Consider the following 24,142-nt stretch of genomic DNA (forward strand, 5'->3'; position numbering starts at 1 on the left):
AATGGGGCTGGGAGAGTTGGATATCCATATCCAAAAGAATGAAAGAGGACCCCTACCTCACACCCTACACAAAAATTAACTCAAAATGTACCAAAGATCTCAATATAAAAGAAAGCACCATAAAACTCCCAGAAGATAATGTAGGAAAACATCTTCAAGACCTTGTATTAGGTGGCCACTTCCTAGACTTTACACCCAAAGCACAAGCAACAAAAGAAAAAAATAGATAAATGGGAACTCCTCAAGCTTAGAAGTTTCTGTACCTCAAAGGAATTTCTCAGAAAGGTAAAGAGGCAGCCAACTCAATGGGAAAAAATTTTTGGAAACCATGTATCTGACAAAAGACTGATATCTTGCATATATAAAGAAATCCTACAACTCAATGACGATAGTACAGACAGGCCAATTGTAAAATGGGCAAAAGATATGAAAAGACAGTTCTCTGAAGAGGAAATACAAATGGCCAAGACACACATGAAAAAATGTTCAGCTTCACTAGCTATTAGAGATATGCAAATTAAGACCACAATGAGATACCATCTCACACCAATTAGAATGGCTGCCATCAAACAAACAGGAAACTACAAATGCTGGAAGGGATGTGGAGAAATTGGAACTCTTATTCATTGTTGGTGGGACTGTATAATGGTTCAGCCACTCTGGAAGTCAGTCTGGCAGTTCCTTAGAAAACTAGATATAGAGATACCCTTCGATCCAGCGATTGCACTTCTCGGTATATACCCGGAAGATCGGAGAGCAGTGACACGAACAGATATCTGCACGCCAATGTTCATAGCAGCACTGTTCACAATTGCCAAGAGATGGAAACAACCCAAATGTCCTTCAACAGATGAGTGGATAAATAAAATGTGGTATATACACACGATGGAATACTACGCGGCAGTAAGAAGGAACGATGTTGTGAAACATATGACAACATGGATGAACCTTGAAGACATAATGCTGAACGAAATAAGCCAGGCACAAAAAGACAAATATTATATGCTACCACTAATGTGAACTTTGAAAAATGTAAAACGAATGGTTTATAATGTAGAATGTAGGGGAACTAGTGACAGAGAGCAATTAAGGAAGGGGGAACAATAATCCAAGAAGAACAGATAAGCTATCATGGGTAAATTTAATGTTCTGGGAATGCCCAGGAATGACTACGGTCTGTTAATTCCTGATGGGTATAGTAGGATCAAGTTCACAGAAATGTTGCTATATTAGGTTACTTTCTTGGAGTAGAGTAAGAAAACGTTGGAAGTAAACTAGTTATCTTAGGTTAGTTGTCTTTTTCTTACTCCCTTGTTATGGTCTCTTTGAAATGTTCTTTTATCGTATTTTTTTTTTAATTTTTTTTATTTTTCATACAGTTGATTTAGAAAAAAAAAAGTTAAAAAAAAAAAAAACAAAGAAAAAAATATGCATAGCCCCCTTGAGGAGCTAGTGGAGAATGCAGGGGTATTGGCCTGCCCTACCTCGATGGTTGCTAACACGCCCACAGACATAGGGGATTGGTGGTTTGATGGATTGAGCCCTCTACCACGGAATTTGCCCTTGGGAAGACTGTTGCTGCAAAGGAGAGGCTAGGCCTGCCTATAATTGTGCCTAAGAGCCTCCTCCTGAGTGCCTCTTTGTTGCTCAGATGTGGCCCTCTCTTTCTAGCTAAGCCAACTTGAAAGGTGAAATCACTGCCCTTGCCACTACATGGGATCAGACACCCAGGGGAGTGAATCTCCCTGGCAATGTGGAATATGACTCCCGGGGAGGAATGTAGACCTGGCATTGTGGGATGGAGAACATCTTCTTGACCAAAAGGGGGATGTGAAAGGAAATGAAATAAGCTTCAGTGGCAGAGAGATTCCAAAAGGGGCCGAGAGGTCACTCTGGTGGGCACTTTTACGCACAATATAGACAACCCTTTTAAGGTTCTAATGAATTGGGGTAGCTGGTGGTGGATACCTGAAACTATCAAACTACAACCCAGAACCCATGAATCTTGAAGACAACTGTATAAAAATGTGGCTTATGAGGGGAGACAGTGGGATTGGAGGGGGGGGGGGCATAGGGATCACATTCCCGTTTTTCTAGTTTGTGGATGGATGAGTGGAAAGGTGGGGGAAGGAAACAAACAAACAAACAGACAGACAAGGGCGCCCAGTGTTCTTTTTTTACTTTAGTTGCTCCTTTTCACTTTAATTATTATTCTGGTTATTTTTGTGTGTGTGGTAATGAGGGTGTCGGGGATTGGTTTTGGTAATGGATGTACAACTACATAATGGTACTGTGAACAATCAAATGTACGATTTGTTTTGTATGACTGCATGGTATGTGAATATATCTCAATAAAATGAATAATAAAAAAAAACAAATAAAAAAAATAAACCCAAGCTGATCCCCTGAGATGCTAAAACTTGATGTGCTGACGGCAGCAACACAGCAGACTCCATGGGGGGGTGACATGTTCCATCAGAGGCAGACGGACTTGTCATTGTGTCCACAGAGGTTTGGTCTGGTCTCAGGAATAGGGAAGTTAATGATGCATGCTCCCTAGCATAGATGAAATGCAATTTGAGCCCATGACTTAAAAGGATCTCCTTTAAGGGTTCCTTAGGTAGACAGTTATTGCGTTGCTGTGCCTGGTACCCCCTTCCCCTTTTCCCCTTGTACTAGAATCTTCTTTCCTATGGGGAGACCAGTCCAGGGGGCTCGAATGAGGCTGACCCATCACCTTAATTCATCTATAGGGGTGGATGTGTGACCAGGCTTGGCTGAAAGCCTCTTCCTGGCCATAACTGCCGATTCAGCAATGGATATCTGACTCATAGTGGGCCAGAGTCATGCCTAGGAATTTTCTGCTACACTTTTCCAGAAAGCCACTCTCTTTCTCTAAGGTTCCTAAAGTAGATGGATGAATTGGGGCTACCAATGGCCATTTTATCAGCCACATGCAGAGAGCCCAAAACATAAGCAAAGCAGTGATGAGCTGAGGAGGGCCTAGCCCTGATGACACTGAGCACGTGGATCCAGTCAAGCTCGAAGCCTGGTTCCTGGATTTCAGTATGTGAGTCTATAAGTTCCTTTTTGGCTAAACCTGGTATTGAGGTGGTTTCTGTCATTCGCAGTCCCAGGACATAACTTTGGAATCTTACTTGTCAGCTGAGCAAGGATCTTAACTCCTGCTGGTGGGTAACATTGGGGTGCACACTGCCTTGAGCTTTTGAAAACCCCAAACAACCAGGAAACAAAATTGGTATCGTGTCAAATGACTCCAAAATGGTACTGTCAAAACTAGTACTTACAGGGAAGTAAGTGGGCAAAGAAATGGAGCAATCTGAAGGCTGAGCCTAACACAGTGTTTATTGAAGTCTGTTCCTCAGGTGGTTCATAAAATATAGGGAAAATGGGGTCTTGCAGTTATGTAAATTTGAGACAAACTGGATTGAACAGCCTTGTTTATAGTGGGGTGTGATAGAGGCTTTGATGTACAATAACAATTGTACTGTGCACTCCTGATCCCTAATCCCAAAGGGGGATAATGATGCAGTTTCCTGAATTTATTTGACCATGGAAGTACTGCCCCTCCCCACCCCCGACCCCCCTGCAGAACTTTGTGGGACACAAAGAATTCCATGGAACACACTTTGGCCTGGGGCTTAACAGCTCTGATGATGAGGCAACTGGAAGCTCCAGCAGCATGGTGTGTGGGTAAGAGCCTCAGCAGATTCCACGGGGTTCTCAGAGCAACTCCTCTAGCCTACAGCAAATCATGGTTCCCCATCTGCAGAAAGGGACCATGTCCAAGAGTTGCTGGCAAGAGTAATTAATTGGTATTGGTAAAAACTTCAGAGAGCAGGAAGCCCCATTTCCTCTCATAGTCACTAGGCTAATGGGACCTTTTGTTATATTATAGCAACTAAAATTATTTGTTTCTGAAGGTAGTTGAAAAAAAACTGTTCGACCTGCTTAGGGAAGAGCGACTATGGCTGAAGGGAAAAAACAAACAAAATCATACACATCTGCACAAACAAAATTGTGGCCACGATTTCCTATGCCAAGCCATAAGCATAAGCTGTAATTCCTGAAAGCTCTGGCATTTGCAATCAGCCCAATTACCTTTGACAGCCACAGAGATGGTGGTGTTCTCCCCAACCAGATAACCACAGGGCAGAAGCTCAGGGGTGTCAGAGGTGCTGGTGCGCTCGATTTCCCCAATGCTGTAGCCGAGAACACTGTCCGAATTCAGCCCTAGCTGACTCACTGGGTCGACGTGAATGATGTATTCCTGGAAAAAAGGAAAATAAAGACCCCTCAAAGATGTGGCTAAAATCTGCTCATGACTCATGTTTTCATTGGGTGATTTATGGTCATCTTCTCTTCTCTCTCAGATGATGTCTGAGTTGAAATCGAGCTGTGGAATGAGGGGGAGAAGAGCTGACTTTTGGAGGGGAGAATGCCCTCGTATCACAGGCCTCTTAAAACACAGATTTATTTGGTTAGTGATGAAAAACTAAAACAACAAAAAAAAAATACCCTAACAAGACTGTGATCGTTTAGTCTGGATGAACCAAGCACGGAATAGTTAGGCTGCTTTGCTGAAGTTCAGCTGAAGTCTTGAGGACATGAGAGCCTGTAAATGGTGCTGCAAAATTCATGAAAACATAATTCTGACAGGAAATCTCTGTTAGCCCTTTCTGGTTCAGGGTAAAAATCATACTGATGATGAAGAGAGCAAAACTCAGGGCTGCTAGAGAAAAGCAGCCTGGATTTTTAAAAAGAAAAATGAGTATTTAATTTGGAAAGTGTTTTCTCTTAGGTGAGCTACCAAAGATTTTCAGTGACACAACTTGGAACTGAGGCCCACAGGCTATGAGGTGGCCATATAATAACTGAGTTGGAGGCCCTCTACCTGGAATGTTCCCGTCCTCCTGTCTGCCATCTCACTCTTCTCAAACTCTGCCTCTAAGGGTCTCTTTGTTCACTTACTATAAAACCCTGGAGACTTTTTTTTCAGCCCAAAGTGTTCTCTTGCCAATCCAAGGATGTCCAATGGATAAATGTTTTCGCTCAAGCAGCATGGCCCTAAGCCAATCACATCTCTTCTAGTTGGCCAACCACCACCAAGGGCAGCCAAGCACCAGTCTGTACTTACCCATCATCCTTCAGTTCCAAGCCTGGGGACAAGTCCGAGCAACACCAGGATGCAGAAGAGGGGATGGAGTCCAAGAAATAGCCAAGTTCAAGAGGAAAACTGTCCTTCATCCCGCAAAGCCCACGCCCCCATGTCAGGTATATAGTTGTAGCCATTTTCTTGAAACACTTACTTTGAACAGCCTTCTAACCACCCCATCGAGCACATCCCACTTCGTCTTGCCACTAACGCCAATGCAGCCAATAAGAAAGAGGTGAGGTCTGGAGTCCTAAGGGTAAGGAAATGTAGGCAGATGAAAAACAGGTGGAACTTTTTTGGCGCAGTGTAGTAGAGGACTTAGAACTCCACCAAAAGTTTGAGGGGACTAAAAGTCCTATTTTTTTTAACACCAAGGATAACTTAGATGGACTGCAACAGGCTTTTAAAAGCTTCTGCTCCATGAAACTTTCTTACTGCTAATCTGTGGGACAGGAAGAAGGGCTCTCTTCTCTGGAATCTTTCTACTAAATGAGTCCTTTATCCAGTGTGTAGATCACACATCCCCCTGCCTGGAATGTTCCCCTCCTCCTGTCTGCCATCTCACTCTTCTCAAATCTTGCTTAAAAACTCACCTCTTCCAGGAAGCCTTCAACAATTAACCCCACCAGGCTCACAGCTCACCATTGCTACAGCAGTTCTGTACACAGCTTATATAATGACATATTTTCTATTTGTTTCTATTTATTTTTAGGCCTTTCTGTCTTAGTAGATTGAGTTTGTCTCCTTACTGGGATCTTAAACTTCTTCAGTACATAATAAGTTTCTCCATTTTCTTTTTCTTTTTTTTCCCTTTTTTGTTTTTAAATAACATTTATTGCTTTTCCTCTAATTGAAAGGTAAAACATGCTCAATTTGGAAAGTTAGTAAAACTCTGGGAAGTTCACAAAAAATATTTTCCTATTTCTTTTGCCTCTCTGTTCACAGGGCTCTACATGGTGGGGCTAAATGAACACACTGATAAAGAAAAAAATAATCATATTGGTTAAATTAATAGAACATTGCATTCTGTTGGGTTTTAAACAGCTCACATGCTCATAAGGATATAGAGTTAGGAGGGGTAGGATGGGGTGGCATCTGGCAGGTAAGCAAAATCAGCAGAGAAAAGGGCACCAGTCTTGCAGTCAGATAATCTGACACCACCACTTGCCTTGAGGGCTTAAGTAAGTGATTCTTGCAGTCCTGGATTCCTCAATGGCAAAATGAAGATGATACTGCCTGGTCACTCAACCTGACTTGAATGTTGTGGTGAATCAAAAGGATGCAATTTTTTGAAAGTGATTTGAAAACTTTTGTAAAGTATAAGATTTGTTCATATAGATAATCACTGGAACAAAATAGGTTTTCACCTACATTTACTTGAACCATGGCCCTGGATACGAGAATGAATTTTCCCCCCTGGTAGTCTATCACAAAAAATGAAGCTATTTATTATGCATTTCTAGGCTAGGTGATTTAAAAACTGCTGGCAGCTCCAAAATGCTGGGCCCATCCCCTTCAGTTAGACTAAGGGAGCCAGCCACACAGTGGGATGTCCTGGTAAAGTCTGGCTGCAGGAGTTTTGTTCTGGTGGACGCCATGGTTTGCCCAGCTGTCTGAAACTACAACAGCATGTTGGCTAGAAATAACTAACAAACAATAAAACTCAAGTGGACTAGAATGACAACTCATGAGGCCTTTTTTCACTTGAGGGATGCTCATTCACAGCATAATTTAGATTTAATCACTGATTAAAAATCAACTTTCACTGTCAGCCCCCCTACCACTCTCCTCCCGCCCCCTGTACTTCAAGATAGTCTCTGGCGGTGATGGACCCTCCCAGACCCTGGAAGAGAACAGAAACTGTATTTGGGAAATTCGGATTCCCCAAGGCTTGGCAAGTCGGAAAGCCCACCAGCTTCATTTTTAGCCATCATTTTTGCCCATCTCGCTCTCCCAGTGTCTACTTCTTCTGCAGCCTCTGACAACCTGATAAAACAGGTGCTCTTGGTCAGCTTATTTCTGTACCTTAAGTGCTAAATGTGCTTAGCTGCCTTTGAAGCACTTTAGGAATACATTAAATTCAGAAAAGCCATTTTGGATTGATGTTAGTGTTTAGGTCATTACATGAGGGTGCAATGTTGGGCCATTTTTAGTACTCTTTATTAGACTTTCCAAACATGAAAGGGAAAGGGTGATTTACTTACTTTAATTGTGTCAAAATGCTGCTGGGAATTATGGTTATTCAAAAGAAGCATCAGTAGTACCTCCAGATCACCTGAGGCTCTGATGTGATAAGGCTTTATGATTAAATCACTAAACTAGGTATTTCTACCTGGAGAAGGGGCAGGCAGAGCAGGAAAGGGATCCAACTAACCTCCTTCCACTTCATTTCCTCCTGAAAGCTGACAACTATCTTAACATGCCTGCCTCCTTCCTTCCGAGCCGAGCATTCACCAGTGTCATCCAGCAACATGTCTGCGAATGGAAAACATCAACAGCCTTAGGCACATGGGGACAGCAAAGCCGGCTTCCTGACACCCCCGCTGCCTGTTGGTACAGCAGCGGGACAAACCAGGTGTCGGGCGGTGCAGGGGAAGGGGGGTGGTGTGTAGGGGGAAGGGGAGAGGGCGGAATGGAGAATGCAACCACAGAAATCAACGGTGGACCAACCAAGGAACCAGCAGGCTGACGATGCACCTTGCTAAATGGAAGTACGAGGGAGAGACTCAACCAAAACAACAGCGACAGCAGCATCATGGATAAAAAATAAAAGCGTCAGCCGCAATACGCTTACAAAGAGAACCCAGGTCACAGTCACTGATTACTGCACCAGCCTGGAATCTGTCCTGGAGGCTGGAAGATCAAGGACCAAACCACTGCCCCAACTGGGAACTGCTTCTATGGGGTTTGTATGCAGCATTCAGCTTGCAGGTCAGCCTCTTAAAATGGATCAAACAGAACTCAGCATGGTGGGCGAAGGCATCCACGCTCATGGCTTGGAGAATCTGGGGCGCTGGAGCAAAGCATGATGGCAGTCTAACGGCTGGGCTCATGTTGATAGCAGACGCACACCCAGACACATACACACACCCCAAGTGCACACACGCCTGCTGCCTCGCCATTTGATCTGTTGATCTGCTTATCTTGGGGCTCTTGCTTGGAGACCCGAGGGCCAGCTGCAGGTGTTCCTGCCCCTCTAGCCCTGCAAAGCCACTCACCCAGGCTGGTTGACTCCGTGAGGTTTAGGCTATGCTGGGAGAGGCCCATGGACTGCCTCGGGGAGGCAGAGATGGACACTTGGGAGGGGGCCCGGCTGCAGCCACTGCCTTGAGACTCTGACTTCAGCCGGTCATTCTCAGCTTTCAGCTTCTCTATTTCACTCTGTAAAGATTAAGGATGAAGCTCACTTACTAGGTGGATATCATGGGAACAAGCCTTTTTTGGAGACAAAATGTGAAAGTTTCCTGAAGGGACCAAATGGCTATCGTAGGCAAGGAAAAGGAAGCAGCACCACCAGAGACTCAGCAGTGTTTGCAGCCTTTGCTGTTATTTACAAGACATGTCTGGCAGGGGAGGGTCCATCCTTTGAGAAACCTGGCTTTGGAAAAGACCTCAGCAAGGTTTCTCAAAGCCTTGTCTGAAAGTTAAGTAAAAAAACAGTCGTATAATCTAAGATGTTTGGGAAACTTTGGGTTTGACAGATTTCTTTACTGCAGGAGCCTTTAACGAGCTACTATGCATCAGGAATCTCTGAGAGGGGCATGTACAGCAATTCCCAAATGTTTTGATCAAAGAGCTCTCCTTCTATAGAGCCTCTCGTGGAACCAGTGTTCCAGGGACTCTTCTTTGGGAAATGCTGCTGTCTCTTTGGAAGACCCCACAGGGTCTTTTATGCAAAAATATATTTATGAAGCAGCTACTATGTGCAGGGCACTGATGCTAGGTCCAGAGAAAGGGGTGCAAAGATGAATAGCTCAAAAGACCCAAACACCTTCAAGCTATGGCAGAAGGTGGGAGGGGATGCAAGAACAAATCAACAGGGATTCATATAAGGGCACTAATCCTTCCAGCTGAAGGACTTGGAAAGGTTTTGTAGAAGAAGCCTCAGGCTTCTTGAGGGAAGGATCCATTTTGGATCTGCAGAAGGCTCTTCCCAATGGAGGGAACAGTATGAAATTATGAAACAGGGATTCCCAGGGGATGCCAAGGGCACAGTCAGTGGCTCTGTCTAGCTGGTGAATGGTGTCTGGTGAGTAGGGGGATTAAGAGCAAATAGGAGCCAGTAGAAGGTGAAGGCCAGGTGAAGGAGACTGCACCCAAGGCAGACGGCCATCAGGAGACACAGCAAGCCTTATGTAAGGGTGGGGCATGGTTACTCTTACACTTTCAAAAGACTGGTCTTTGAGCAACAAGTGGAGGGCCTGAAAAGAGAAAGAGGCTGGGAAAGCAGAAGAACTGCCCCTGAGCTTGGCGGCTCTGCTCATGCCCCTGCCTCTCACCTGCATCCTGTTCATGGCTTCCCGGAGCTGGTCGAGCTGGTGGGCAGAGCTGAGGGCTTCCAGGCGTATGTCGGTCAGCTTCATCTCCTTGTCTCTCAGCTCATTGCGGAGCTGCATGACGGTCTCAGCTTCACTATCCATGCACTCTGAAATGCTAGGGAAAGAAGAATGTTACTTATGAGAGCAGCTTTGAGAACATCTTCTTTATGTACTGACCACTGGTCCATGTCCATCATCAGGTCTGTTCGGCAGCAACCATGTATAACAGCTGCCTGGTGCTTCCTTCCTTCCATTTGCCAAAAAAGGGAAGACAAACTTTCTAAAGATATGGGTGGAAGGAACTGTCTGCTTCCTATCACATTCTAAAACACACTCCGCTAAAGGCATCCAGGAAGAACAGCCTTCTTTAGCTCCCCTTTCTTCTCCCCTCACTTCTCAACAAGCTTATGGCAAGAAAAAGAAACATCCTAGGGCAGTTAGAGACCAGAGATGATGTGGCATGGAAACCCAAAGTTTTATATAAAAGTTTGCAACAGCTTGGCTGGTTGTCATCCTTTCCCAGTTTTATACCAGATCAAGGTGATCGTGGGATCCTGTTTAGTTCCTTTTTCTTAAAAGAGGTGGCCCTTCTAGGCCAGACTGTACTGCTTGGTTAGATTTGCTCTTTAGTCAGACATCTTCCTGGCATGTCAGCATAAAGTAGGAAATCATAAAAGTCTTGATGAATTACAATCTTAAAAAAAGATAGTTTGATTAAAAAAAAAAAAAAAAGTAGTTCTATTAATTTCAAAGACCATAAAATTTGGAGTGAGGGGTGATCCAGAATAGGAAAGTATTGCTATTTCTTTGATGGAAAACAGAAAAAAAATGAAGTTCATGAATTTATAAAGCTGAAGCTGATTTTCTATGAAAGATATGGTCTCTGCATAAAAGATCATATGAGATTGCTTTCAAATACCCAAATACTGGATTTTGAGTCAAGAAAAAAAAACTGACCTGAAAAACTGGTTGAGGGTGTGGAAATTTTAATTGCCAAAGGAAAATCATTTATAAAATGTTAAAGGAGATAAAATTGTATTTCAGGGGCAGAAAGGACTAGAAGAAAAATTTAACTCCTAAATAGCCAAATCTTTCTGTTGCTATCCTCTTAACCTGTCCCTGAACTGTTTTACTTGAGAAATAAAAAGAGAGTAAGAGCTTCTATTTTTAATAATTGTCAGTCTCCAAGGAAGCCACTCAGCTTCAAAATCAGGAAACTCCAATGTTTGAACTCCCTGAAAATGTTATCATTATTCCTGTTTTGCACTTACAAGGCCAACAGATTTGGGCCTAAAAGGGTTATAGAGACAGAAATGAATTCAGAATTTGGGTTATCCTTTCTCTTCCATCTCTGTGCTTTGAACAGCCTGTGGTTTGTAAGGTTTAACTACATAGCCAAGCTTTTTCAGCTTGGGAGGTTTGCAGGGGGAGCTTGTGAAAACTGTTTTTTTCTTGCGAGGAGCATGGTTTCCTAGTTTAAAGGAAGTACGATGCCTGAACAAAATTCCATCGTGACACACTGGTCTTAGCCCAGCCTTGCCCTGCTCAGCTCTTGAAGGCTCTTTTACGCTGTGTCAAACTGGTCTGCCCAGCGCTCCAGGGCAAGGTATTCTGCACCTCTCCCCAAGAGTACATCTCGTGGGTTCCTTCGCAAAGCTCGGCCAACGACTTTACAAAGGGAAGCAAGCTAAAACGAACGTTTGCGTTGGGAGTAACTGTACAAGGCCCTCCCGTGCTCCTCTAAAATGGGCCAGCTCTCAGAAACATGAGGCCACACGGGAGGCAGGTCATACAACATAGATGTGATGTTGGAAAAAAGTTCTTTTGCAGCAGCCTCAACTAAGTTTTAGCCTTTATCTCTACTGACTGAGACTGAGTCTGCCTCTTCACTTCCTTGTCTTGCTGAACTTCTGTCACATCACTGATATTTTTATTGCACTTAACAGGTTACTACCTGTCACCCTCTGCCAGGCGCTGGTTCCCTGAAGGGCCAGTGTTCTTCTCTGCATCACTCCCAGTGCCAGATTGCTTTGCCCGACATGTAATAGGTGCTCAGCAGATGTTTAGTGAATGCAGGAACAAACTGTGCTAGGCACTGAAGTGTATTTCTTTATTTGACAAACTACCTCCATGAAGAGGCACTATAATTATCTCTGTCTTATAGTTGGAAGACTGAGGCATAGGAAAATTAACATGCCCGAGGTCACAGTATTTAAAAATGATGGAATCAGGACCAAACCCAGGAGGTCTGCTTAACTCCAAAGTCTGTGCTCCTCATCTATACTCAGTAGGCACTCAATAAATGCCTGTCCACTTTATAGACCAGTTATCAAAACTAAACTTGACATATATTTTTTCTACTACATTCTGGCACATTCCTGGTGTCTTGTCCACAAGGCAGGGCTGGCGGCATACCTAATTTTAAATGCCTGGAGTGTGGGAAATCACTGCCTTCCCACAGCTGCCATTCCTTTCGCCCACAGGGTTGGATTTTCTATGCCCCAACTCCTCTGCCTTTGGTTTCTTCTTTGAACTCCCTGTCACATCTAGATTTGCACATTCTTACAAACCCTTCAAGGTTGGAATTAAGCATTTGCTCTCTGCCCACCCTTTGGAAAACTAGACCAAAACAAACATCTCCAGTGTCCATGGATGCTATGGAATGTAAGAAAAGGGCAGGGAAGTCAAGAGTCTGCTCCACCCAATCCCTACGGGGAAAGTGGTTTGGAAGGGAGTTCATACTTAAGGTCTCTGGGAGTCCTAGACAGCAATGCACCATCGCCCCTCATTCCTCATCTTACTTGGCTGCCAAGCAGCATTTGGCCCAGTTATTGCTTCCTGGCTCCAGAGCTTCCTCACCTCCCTAGCTGCTCCCATGTTCTCTTCCTGAACTTTACATATCAGAGCACCGAGAACTCAGTCCTTCCCTCTGCTCTTCTCCATCTCCATTTAACTCCTTGGGTTCCCAGCCTTAAATACTACCTATGAACCCAGGTCTCCCAAGTCTGTACCTCCAGGAACTCAAGGCTTGTCTATTTGACAATCCACTTAGAAGCTGCACAAGTCTGTCTACTAGGCATCTCAAACTTAACATGGCCAAACCAGAACTCCCACTCCCCACCTGCATCTACCACCCATCCCACAAAACAATGTCTCCACGTAACCAGGTACTCAAGGTGCTTCTCTAGGAATGTCTAGGGATTCTTCTTCTTCCTTCACACACATCTGATCCATCACCATGTGCACTGTCAACTTTTCTTCCAGAATATATCCTAAATCCATCCAGAACTCCCTACTACTATCAGTCACTCATCCATTCCACCAGATATTTGAGTGTTGGTAAAACTGACAAAGCACCTACTCCCATGGAGCTTACATTTTAAACTGGGGGGCCAAGGAAGTGCAAAGAACAAATAAATAAGCAGAATCTATGGGTCTGGTGGTGATACATGTAATGTAGAGAAACAAACCCGGGAAGGAGGATGATGGGGAGTGCTGGCTGGCAGTGGGGGTGTTATTTTATGCAAGGTGGATGGTCAAGGCCTTACTGGTAAGGTCACACTGAGCAGAGACCTGAAGGAAGTGAATGTTTGGGGGAAGTGTGTACCAAGCAAAGGGCACAGCAAGGGTAAAGGCCTCAAGGTGGGGACTGACTGGAGTGTCCAAAGAAGAGCAGGTGGGTCAGAGTGGCTGGAGGGGTGGGGTAGGGAGAGGACGGGATCCAGCTCTTGTATCATCTCCCTTTGTCCACTCTTGCTCCCTTATATTCCTTATCCACAGAACAGAGAGACTGATCTTTGTGAAACACTGATTCAAACTCACGTTTCTGCTTAACACTCTCCAATGTCTTCCATCTCACATGAAATCAGATCCAAATTCACTTTGGCTTCAAAGCAATGTTCAGGCCTCGCCTATCCATGGCCTCGCTTCCCATCTTCCTCCCCTTGCCCATCAAGCGGCAGCCATGCTGGCCGTTCCTCTGTCTCTCAGACTCACCAAGCTCATTTCCACCTAAGCCTCTTTGTAGTCTTTGCTCCTTTGGTCAGGAAGCCTGCCCTGCTTATTGTGACACTGGATAGCAGAGGCAGGGACATGTCCATTTCTTTTTCCTCCCAGGAACACAGATTTTACTTCTTTCCTTGCAGGTGGTTTGCGCTTGAGTTCTGCTCCGTGCATTGTGAGAAGAGGACACATGTGCCTCTGCCAGGCCTGGCCCATAAAACCTTCCTGCAGGATCCTCCACTCCCTCCCTCCCCGTCTGCTGGCTGGATGCAGAGCACTCGGCAGAGGAGTTTGGTGCCACCACATGGCAGGATACCTGCTGCCTAGGAATCTCCGTGGAGAGTTTGGAGTGAACCAGAAATAAACCACTGAGCACTGGGGCTGAGTTTGCTACAGCAGCTGGTGTTACTGAACAGAACCAACACAGTGGCTCCTCCCTGTCATGCAGATCACAGCCAAATGTCACCTCCAGGGAGGGACCTTACCTGACCACCCCATATAAACTAAAGTTGCTGCCCAGGTACTCTGTATCCTAACATGCTATTTTAATTCACTGCATTAACCCTTAGCACTATCTGATTTTTCAAGTATACTCAGGGATTCAGTTAACATCTATCTCCTCCCTGGAATGTAGGGTCTGCCAGAGTAGGAACTTATCTGTCTTGTATACTGTGGTAACCAAAGCTGAGAAGGGGTCTTGGCACAGAGCGGGAGTTCAAAGGTTGAATAAACTGTGCTGTGTCATGTCCCCGCTAGCCCCTAATCTCCCCAGGGGAGGAAACCTGGTTCACATCCTCCTTTGTCTCTCTTCAGAACATCCAGAGTACTGCTCTGCTCCCACAGGTCGCTAGATAAAAATTTTAAATCGAGAAACAAAGAATAGACAATGAGTTCCTTTTTTTCCTTGCCAGGAAACAATTCAATTGGGGTGCTTTGGGATGGTTGACAGCATGTGTTAAAGAGTCACAGGCAACTTATCCTTTACTTACTTCTTAGGCACTCTGAAGATCAAACAGGACACACACCATCAGTCATTGGTCTAATCCTTTCCTCAAGAAAACACACAGCACCACACTGGGCACCACAGGACACAGTGCAGTCTAGTCCTTCGGGGCTCCTCTTCCTTCCCCACATTCAGATTTCTACTCTTGCTCATAACCAAAGTATACTTCCCTGAGGCCACCCTCTTACTAGGGTGCTCCCCAAGAGAAGAGTTGCACTAATCAGGTAAAATGGAGCCCCTGACTGGGCCCTGCTTAAGCCCTGTGCTTTGTTCCCTTTCTTCCGCTTCCTGTCTCCCATGCGGTCTTCCATGCCTGGCCTCAGGATGGGCCAAGCCGCTTGCCGGCACTTCCTACACCAGTCTGGTAAGCCATCTGCACAGGGCCTGGGACATGTGGGCAGGCTGCCACCTTCAGCTGGCTGGCTGGGTAAGTGGACTCTTGACTGAGGAGGATGGGACAGGAAGAAAGAGGCCCTTGGTGTACCGTATCTAACTTAGCCCTCACAAGAATTCATTGATGTAGATGTCAACCCCGTTTTTACAAATGAGGAAACTGAGTTTTACATAACCAACATACTCCCTTTTTTAACCCTAGCTCAGTAGCTATTCTGCCTATGGCCATGGGGCCCTAATTTTTCCAGGCACTCTCCCATCTCGCTGATAACTCTCCTTGCAGACTGCTTGTTCCCCGGTTCTTTTTGTTCCTTCTTGGCCTGCTATAACATGGTCTCAAATGGAATTCTGCTCCAATGAAGCTGCCGCTGGGCCGTAGAATTGTGCCTCTTGTTCTCACTGCTGTAGGACTCAGCTGTGCTACCTTCTGAGTTGATACTTTGGACCCCATCCATCCATCCCAAGTCTTTGTGATCTGCTCTTGCCCCAGTGTCTGGGCCTTAAGTTCTTGGAAGGGGCACATGGATCTCTCCCTATGGAGGGATGGTGGATGATCAGTGGGGACCATGGGTGGTTGGCTGGGGTAAGAGCAGTTGACTCATCTCCTCTTTGTAAACAGTGGCCAAGGGGAACAGTACCTCAACTAATGCCACATGAAAAAACAAGTGACTTACCTAACAATACCGCTGTGCCTGAAGAGATCTGTGCAAACTGATGCATTTTGAATTTATTAGGGGAGTTCACAGTGATGAATCATTTTACAAAATACAGAATCTTTCAGTTAAGAGAAGTGTCCCTGAATCTCTCTGTTTCTTAAACTTCCAATTTCTGAATTCTGATCTCAGAGAAACAGTCAACACCAAATGTCGACCACAGAATAAAAGTAAGACGTCTCCAAATGTTATCACCCGAATAATCCAAAATTTCATCTTTCCCCCCACATCAAGATGGTTTTAAGCTCTTTCACATCCATTGATCTTGTTGAATCCTTAGGACAGGATAAGTAGACAACTACTATTATTATCCCAATTTAACATGTAAAGAAATGGACACAAAGAGTGATTAAGCAACTTTCCCAAGGTCAGTCAGCTAATTATCGACACAGCTGGAATGAAATACAAATTTCTTTTCCCTTTCAACCTCGCCAGCCCTAAAATGTTGAAAGACTGTGCATAGTTCTATTAAAGCAAGACATAAAGGGTTCCCAAGGACCAGATACATCATGAAGGACTCCTAGCCATTTCTGTTGGAGAGGGGTCTCAGCAGCCAAGGGTGTGGTCTGGCCAGGGTTACCCCGACAGACAGACTTACAGGGAGTTGGAGTGAGAATTCCTCAGCAGTGGGGCGGAACCCGTGGAACCGTTGTGTGGTAACTTGGGTGAGGAAGGCAAAGAAGAATCTGTCATCTCCTCAATGTCTGAATGAGAGGACGCTGACTTGGGGGATTTCTTCTTTCCAAAAGCTTGCTTGAAGGAGCTGCGTAACTGAATATACAAGACTGTCAGCCTGGCAGGGGCTGCAACCAATGCTTAGGCCTTGGCAAAACAGAGACATGCAAACAAAAGAGCAATTAATTCTCCCGTGTTTTTCATCCACAGTTAAAAAGGTTCCCAACAGCTCTCTCGAATCAGTGCATTAAGGGAAGAAGAGTTATCTGGTGTCGACAGCTCAAAGGACTGGACCTGTGGGTGACATTCCATGCCTACTCTTGGTTCAAGACTAGATGCCAACAGCAAGACAGAGCCTGGCTCAGCAGGTGGGTGTCTGGAAGATGAGGTTACAGCAACAAAGCAGGGTGCTCAGACATGGTGACGGATGTGGATGAGGTTAGTCATATCAATGGATGGGTTAGCTTGGTATCTGATATTAAAGTTGGTCTTGCTTACCTCATTGACCTGCCAGAGAAAACGCAAGCAAAAATGGGGAAGGGGAGGGAAAAAAGACAATTTTTAACAGAGAAAGCCAGTAACAGGGAAAGCCTCGGACTTTTTAAGCATGACATGGCTATTAAACACCACACACAGAGGAGGGATCCGTTGGAAAATGAATCTTAAAAAGCATCAGGGCATCTTCCTCCATGATGAAAGGAAAGGAATAGTGCATCTGGGAGCCCCCTACAATCTGAGTTCTCCTTCCTCTCTTCCTGTGCTTCTCTCCCTTTCTTTTTGCCTCTCATCAGTCAGCTCTCTGGGCTTTAATGTTTTCTTTTTAGCATGTCTTTTTCTTTTTTTCCCCTCAGTAATGGTATCTTCACTGCCGTATCGATCTCATCAAGCTGGATAGCTTTCTGACATATCTATTTATGAGTTCCTACTGTCCTTGTGTACACAGAAGATAATACAGTAAGCACCAAATTAACCATCTCATTTGTTACTCAAAAAAATGTACACTTATTTTTAAGAAAAGTGACTAACGATACTGGGAAAAAGGAACTGGTACATCACAAATTCCCCAAATCATGAGATGGATTTGAAAATTCTAATAAAAACATAAAGAATTAAAGTGGAATATCTTTTCTGAAAGCTGCAATAAGCATGTATTTTTCTAGTCAAGAAATAATGTTCATTTTGAATAAAGGTCTTTTAAAAGTAACCTCCTTTTTCTAAAGTCTTTTTCTTCCTGAAAATATATTCTGTCCAATTTGTGCACAATTCTAGATCCCATTTCTCTCTCATTTCCTTCTTTTGATCATATTTCCAAAGAGAGTCACAGAAACAGAGGAATTGGTATGCAAACCATCAGTCTAAGTCCTTGCTTCCACTTCTGGTAAAACGCCAAGTGGAAGAAGAGATTACAAAGATTACACAGAATTAAACTTTGGGATTCTCTGAGGAGGCAAATGACCTAACCTTGATTTCACTGACAGCCAAGAGTTGTCTTAAAGCAAAATAAACAAGTTTTATTTCTTGAGTCAAAGAAAATGGATAACCACCATTTTTCAGAGAATTCACTTCTCTCTCATCACTTTGATAATCAAATCAGACCATATGTATAAATAGCATATTTGAAACAGCAAAATAAATTAATCCTATCTGTTTAGTCATAGCAAATGAGTTAATTAAAAGCCACTAGTAATGTAAAGAAAAAAAATAATCAGAATGATGAGAGGGTCACACTGAACTGGCCTTTTAGCTTGCATCCAATGCAAGTCATCAATAAAATTAATAAAATTATTAAATCCTCAACTCTTCTACCACTAGACCTTGCCACCCATCCAAGATAACACAAAATGAGTGAGAAGAGTATGGAATGAATGAGGACATTAAAGCTACTATGAACACACAATTCTTTCAGCAGGGACTAATGGGGTCCTTTGAGCACCAGCCAACTGCTTATCAACTTGGGATATTCTTGCACTAAAGACAAGGAGTAGCAAGTATTAATCAGAGCTCCACAGCCCCCAACAGATGAACTAAAAAAATGGGACAGGGAAGGGGCAGGGATTTTCCCTGGAGAGTGGGAAAAACTGTTTAAGACTCCACGATGAAGAAAGTCAAGTAGTTTGTTGGGATCATGGAAATATGGACAACCACTTCAATAGAGGTTGAGTCCACTAAACTTGCCAGTTTAGAATCACTCACTAACTTATAACATCTTAATCATGAAATTGTACTTATAGAACACGGTCAAAGATTTTTCAAAGGGAAGGTAGGTTTGATAATATCCTAGGCAATTATGCAAACAAATAAAGATGATGACTAATTATGGGATATGGTTATAATTAACTAGTGACACAAAATATTTTAGAACTAAATAAACTTAAGAAAGCACTCAAGAGTATCTTTGATCTACTCTCTTTAAATTTATGGTCAACATATGATGAGGAAGAAATGACACATATATGAAATGGAAGATGAGTATTTCACATAAAGTCTCATGAATCAGAAAAACCACGAAACAGAAAAATCCTAGTGTTTGGCTAAGCACAACACTGACTTAAGTAAAATCTATGTACAAACCATTTTCTTGGCTCTACTCCCAAAGGTCTATGTTCTGAAGTTATGCTTGGGCTTCACCTGGGACTCTTCAGGGACAGTGGCTCTGAGGCTGACTCAGAACAAGGAGTCTCGGATGGACACTCACCCAGTTCTTCCTCTTCTTTTTCTTTGAATCACTCTCTATGTTACTGCCCACGCTGGAGTGGCTGGTGGCACTGTTGATGCTGGAGACACTGTCGGATGAATGCTGCCTGCGGATGCGCAGGTCTGCAGACTGGGAGGTACCGTTTCCTGGAGACCCAAGGCAGGATATCAGCAGCTGCTGACTTGAGCCCGTTTCCTTGTCCCCAGGACCTTAAACCTAAATCCTCCACTCCGAGGCTACTAGGTATTTTCCACTTAGACATCACCTTCTGTCCACAGCTGCTATGGTTGAGTTAGTATGTGCTATGCCCTCTTTGGTCAATTAAATGAGGTATATCTCTCCTTGCTTTCCAAAACAGGTAATGGGGAGGCTTAGTGATAATTCCCCCAACACCAGCTATCTTAAGCTTTAGGTAGGCACTAAAATGTGTTCTTGGATTGCAGCAATGGTCACGTTTGTTGCTAGCCTCTCTCTCCTTTGCTCTCTGTGATCCTGCTACACTAGCCTTCTTTCAGCCCCTTAAAAATGCCAAGCCCATTTCACCTCGGTGCCCTTACATATGCTATTTCCTCTGCCTGGAATGCTTTCTCCCCCTCTACTCTGTCTGGCCAGCTCTTGCTAAACCTACCCATTTCAGTTCCATCATCACTTTTTCAGGAGGTCTAATATAAACAATAACAGTTATTCTGTAAATAACATAGTCTGAAACAACAATGATCCACAAACTAAAGTTTCCAGACAGCTTTCTCCATGAGCACAGAACTATACTAGTGCCCAATTTTGCAGGTCACTGGTTTTAGAGTCAGACAGACTTCAGCTCTAATCTCACCTCTGCTGCTTGTTACCCTATGACCTTGGGCAAGTAAGTGACTCATCTCTGAAGCCCATATTCCCATCAGGAAAATGAGGAGAGGACCACTACTGCATTCATAGGGTGGTTGTTGAAAGAAAATGAGATAATTCATTAAATGATTAAAACACGTAGCATGGAGCTTGGAACACAAGTGTTCCATACATGCTAGCTGTTACTAATGCTTCTGTTCTTAATGATTGTAGATATTGTTATTACAGGTGGTAACTCAATCGCACAGCCACTTTTTTTTTTTCCCAAGTAAGTGAAGATAACACAAGGACAAAGAAATTCACTTAGAAATGTCTTCCTGGACAAATAAGAGATGAACCATTTCTGTTTATCCCACATTAACATGAAAACACCAAACATTAGTGGAGTTAAGGGCTGGGAAACACTTTGATGCTTTGTCACTGGAAATTATTTTCTTCCATCTTTGGGGCACATCAGAGAAGAGGATGAGCCAGAATTGCCATCTTCATAGAGGCCAGAAGTAACCACATTAAAAGCGTTAGCCTCCCAGTACTGGTCTGACTGAGCAGGAGGAGTTGGATCACACCCTCTAGGAAGGAGGTTGCATCATGTTGTTGGGAGAGGTTTTCTAAGGGCAGGCAGGTCTTTGGCTGAAGGCTGCCTCTGTTCGTTTACCTTTGCAGGTAAGCTCCGGTGTGTTAATTACGCCATTAATGGCTGCCTGGGCAGCTGCGTTTTGTTTCTTTAGCAGCTCGATGGTTTTTCTTAACTCATTCAGTTCTGAATCCTGAGAAAGCGAATGAAATATTGGTCACCCTAAAATCATGCTATGCATAAACGAGAGCACAAAAACAGTAAAAATACGATGATGAGATCTGTTGTTGCTCAAATTACAACTGCTTAAATTCATGCTTTCACTCAAAAGATCTATTCTTTATGATCAAATTATAATAGTTCAAGAAGTGTACTAGAACCTATAGAGTTCTCTGAATAAAAGAGAGTAACATTTTTAAGTTGATTCTTAACTACAAGCAGAGAGAAAAACTCATCCTTTCTGCCTTGCCTTCTGCTCAGCCGTCATGGTCAAACTCTGGAGCCTGATCGTCATGTTTCCAAGACTCTGTTCAAAGGCTGCCACAAGGTGAGCCTGGAAAGGAAAGACACAGCCTCAGGTTATATTACCTTTCAAGGCAAGAGTGTCCTAAAAGGAGCTGGATCTCAAAGACTAAAATCCTTTTTGGAGGCCACTTTATCCAGCCCCTGCCCACTTCCTTCAGCCCCCTCTTGAATCCCTCAACACTCTTTGGGATCCAGTTACTCAAGCTCGTCCCTTTTTCAGACATGCTGTGCTCCTCACCTCACGGCTTCTGCACATGCTTCCCCTCTGCCTGGAATGCTCTTCCTCCACCCTCTCCTTGCAAACTAATTTTTACACATTCTCCTCAAGAGATCTCAGCTCATGCCTTTATAACACCCCCAAATTGGGTTCGTTCTCTCACATTCATTCTCACAAGCACACTGTACTTCTGATACGTGCTTTTGTGGTTCATGGATAAAAATACATGTAGTCTTGTGATTGTTGATTTATGTCTGCCTCCTCCAGTACACTTCAGAACAACCTTTTGTTCATCAAGCTCCAAGCTCATACTAGAGGCTCATGTTGTGCATATCTGAAGAATGAACAAAGTGGCTGGCATATTTTGCTTGTTATAATCTTGGTTAATAAAAAGTCACTGAAAGACCCATCTGCTACCTCCTTGGAGAAACCTTCCACAGTTCCCCCAGGGAGTTATGACTTTCCCTTGGGTTCCCCTGCACTTTTTATACCCCTGTGTCAGAACACAGCATCAGATGAGCCATGCTTTTGTGTATTACTAGGAAAGAAAAAATACGCTGCCAATTATAACTAAAAGATGCATCCACTTTTCAGAGATGTCAAAGTGTGGAAGACAATATGCATCTTAAGAGAATTGAGGAATATGGTATTTCCCTGCCTGCACCCTTCTCTGCAATCCTCTTCTTCAAGGGCAACATGCCCTTCGTGCCCTGGCACTAATCCTTCTACCAGGGACACAGAGTTATAGGTGAAATGTTGGTTGGTTGAACGAGGATCTTGCAAATATGGTTAAAACCAAGATAAAAAGAATGGACACTTTTAAAAACAGGCAGGCTAAGGAATTTCCAGCAATCAAATTAAGAGACCTGTTACATTAGTCAGCCAGGATATTCAAACTCCCAAATTTTATTTGTATAAATGGGATCGTGGCATGTTCCCTAGTTAGAGGTATTTGAGCAGCAAATGAGACAGACTACACTAGATAGTACCTTGGTGAAGGGTAAGACCGTGTCTGTCTTGCTCATCCCTGTATTACCCCAGTGCTGGACAAAGTAGCTACTCAGTATAAGCAAACGAAGGATTGAGAAGAAAAACACTTAGAAAAAAGGAACAGGATTTAGAGTTAGACGTCTGCAGTTCTAGTTCTTGTTCCTCTGATTCCCATAACTCTGATCAAAGTCAACTTATCCCAATGGCCTCAGTTTCTTCCTCTACAAGATGGGAACAATACCTATTTTTCCTCCCAGGGTCACTGTGAGAATCAAATGGAAAGGGTCTATAAAGTGTTAAGGAATTGCAAAACACAGGAACAAAAGGACGCTGTGGGGAAAGGAAGAGAGTTGGGAGTGAGAAAATGACAAAACAAATGTGAGGGGAGATGTGTTACCTGAGAACTCAGGTGCAGGGAGATGAAGACTGGGTTCTAGGGGAGGGGTCTATAGACACAGAGAGCTGTGGGAGGGATGGGTGGGAGGACCAGCAGAGTATCCTCAGGAGGCTCGGGAGAAGCAAGATTTGATCATGTTTAAGATTCTAGAGGGCAAGATGATTGACATGCATAGTGAAAACCGAGACAGGGAGGACAACAAAGGGATGGGAGAGAAGCCTTTGCCCTGGGCTGAGGAGGGTCAGTGGATGATTTCAGTTTCAGGAGGAGAGATTTGAGGAGTAAGGCAGAGACCTCTGTTATTAGACTTCATCAAATAGACATAGCTGAGGACAAGACATCTCTAGGATCAACTGTTGATTCTTTTTTCTAACAGCCACTGGAGTTGGCAGGGAGCAGGACCACTTGTTATAGAAATGTTAAGTGGGAATAGCTAGTTTCTTTCTGAAAATACTCCCTTTCTATACCAAAATGCCTCTGCACTCTTAAACAAAGAGATGGGCCTTAGTTTGCCCTGGAGAATATGGCAAAAACAAAGCCAATCAAAAACGTTGTGGACGAAGGAAACGGTCAGGGACATGGATTTCTAAAAGAACGACTGCCATCTTGCGTTTCAAAGAAGATAACATTAAGTTTCAATGACTGAATTTACATAAATTTCAATCCCATGTTTGACTGCCACCCATGATTCTACCTGGGCATCCGTATTTTCAATCCAATTAAAAACCAAAACCAAAACCTGACCCCTTGAAGACTGTTACTGAGAAACTATTTTTGCAAGTTCGAAAAGAAACCGCATTTGCTCTGAAGTACCCACCTCATAGAGAGGGTCCTCATTTTCTGGCACATGAAAGGACTGCTTTGTGTCATGAAGCACAACTATGAAATATGGGCCACTGAAGCCATTCTGAGCCTGGCTCCAGCTACACAACAGCCTTCTCATCAGGCACCATTCTCGCATTCCCAGGGAAAACAAACATGAGTGGTAGAAAAACACTCAGAGAAGGTGGCTTTGAGTAGTTTGTCCTAGAAAAACAAACACAGCTTGGCCTGTGAGAAAGATGGCAGACAATAAAACACGTTAGCACTGCCTGTGGTGTGTGGTAAGACTAAATATTTACTTTAAACAATACTGGATTCAATGGCTTTTATGAGGAGCAAAACGCACTCTTGGAATAAAATAATCTAAGGACTCTCACTCTGAGCTTTCCAGAACGGAGAGTGGAGGGTCCAGTGTAGGGTCCCTTGTAGCAGCACAGGGTAATTAGAGAAATGAACTCAAAATCACTGAAAAGCCAAGTACCATTTGGTGATTAATAAGGGGGCAACAATTGACAGCTGTGGATTCTTATGTGGCCACCTCAGAATTACTTGGGGTGGGGGGTATTGGTGTGAAACCCG

At 43.8% G+C, this 24,142-nt stretch overlaps 1 protein-coding gene across 10 annotated transcripts in view; it reads right to left on the minus strand.

Annotated features, from left to right (window-relative positions):
• NAV2 (neuron navigator 2) overlaps positions 1 to 24,142 on the minus strand; it is a 747,149-nt gene that overhangs the window by 24,276 nt on the left and 698,731 nt on the right. For 8 of the 10 annotated variants that reach the window (XM_037839250.1, XM_037839249.1, XM_037839247.1 and 5 more), the window contains 10 exons: positions 21,082 to 21,165; positions 20,694 to 20,805; positions 19,196 to 19,341; positions 16,999 to 17,007; positions 16,424 to 16,596; positions 9,676 to 9,829; positions 8,395 to 8,557; positions 7,551 to 7,651; positions 5,331 to 5,426; positions 4,123 to 4,291 (listed from right to left, as the gene is read on the minus strand). In XM_037839250.1, the coding sequence (XP_037695178.1) occupies positions 4,123 to 4,291; positions 5,331 to 5,426; positions 7,551 to 7,651; positions 8,395 to 8,557; positions 9,676 to 9,829; positions 16,424 to 16,596; positions 16,999 to 17,007; positions 19,196 to 19,341; positions 20,694 to 20,805; positions 21,082 to 21,165 (1,207 nt within the window). The remainder of the gene's footprint in view (positions 1 to 4,122; positions 4,292 to 5,330; positions 5,427 to 7,550; positions 7,652 to 8,394; positions 8,558 to 9,675; positions 9,830 to 16,423; positions 16,597 to 16,998; positions 17,008 to 19,195; positions 19,342 to 20,693; positions 20,806 to 21,081; positions 21,166 to 24,142) is intronic. The other 2 variants (XM_037839257.1, XM_037839248.1) reach the window with 1 other exon arrangement.

The sequence above is a fragment of the Choloepus didactylus genome, chromosome 6 (genome assembly GCF_015220235.1).
Source record: "Choloepus didactylus isolate mChoDid1 chromosome 6, mChoDid1.pri, whole genome shotgun sequence".
Classification (NCBI taxonomy): domain Eukaryota; kingdom Metazoa; phylum Chordata; class Mammalia; order Pilosa; family Megalonychidae; genus Choloepus; species Choloepus didactylus.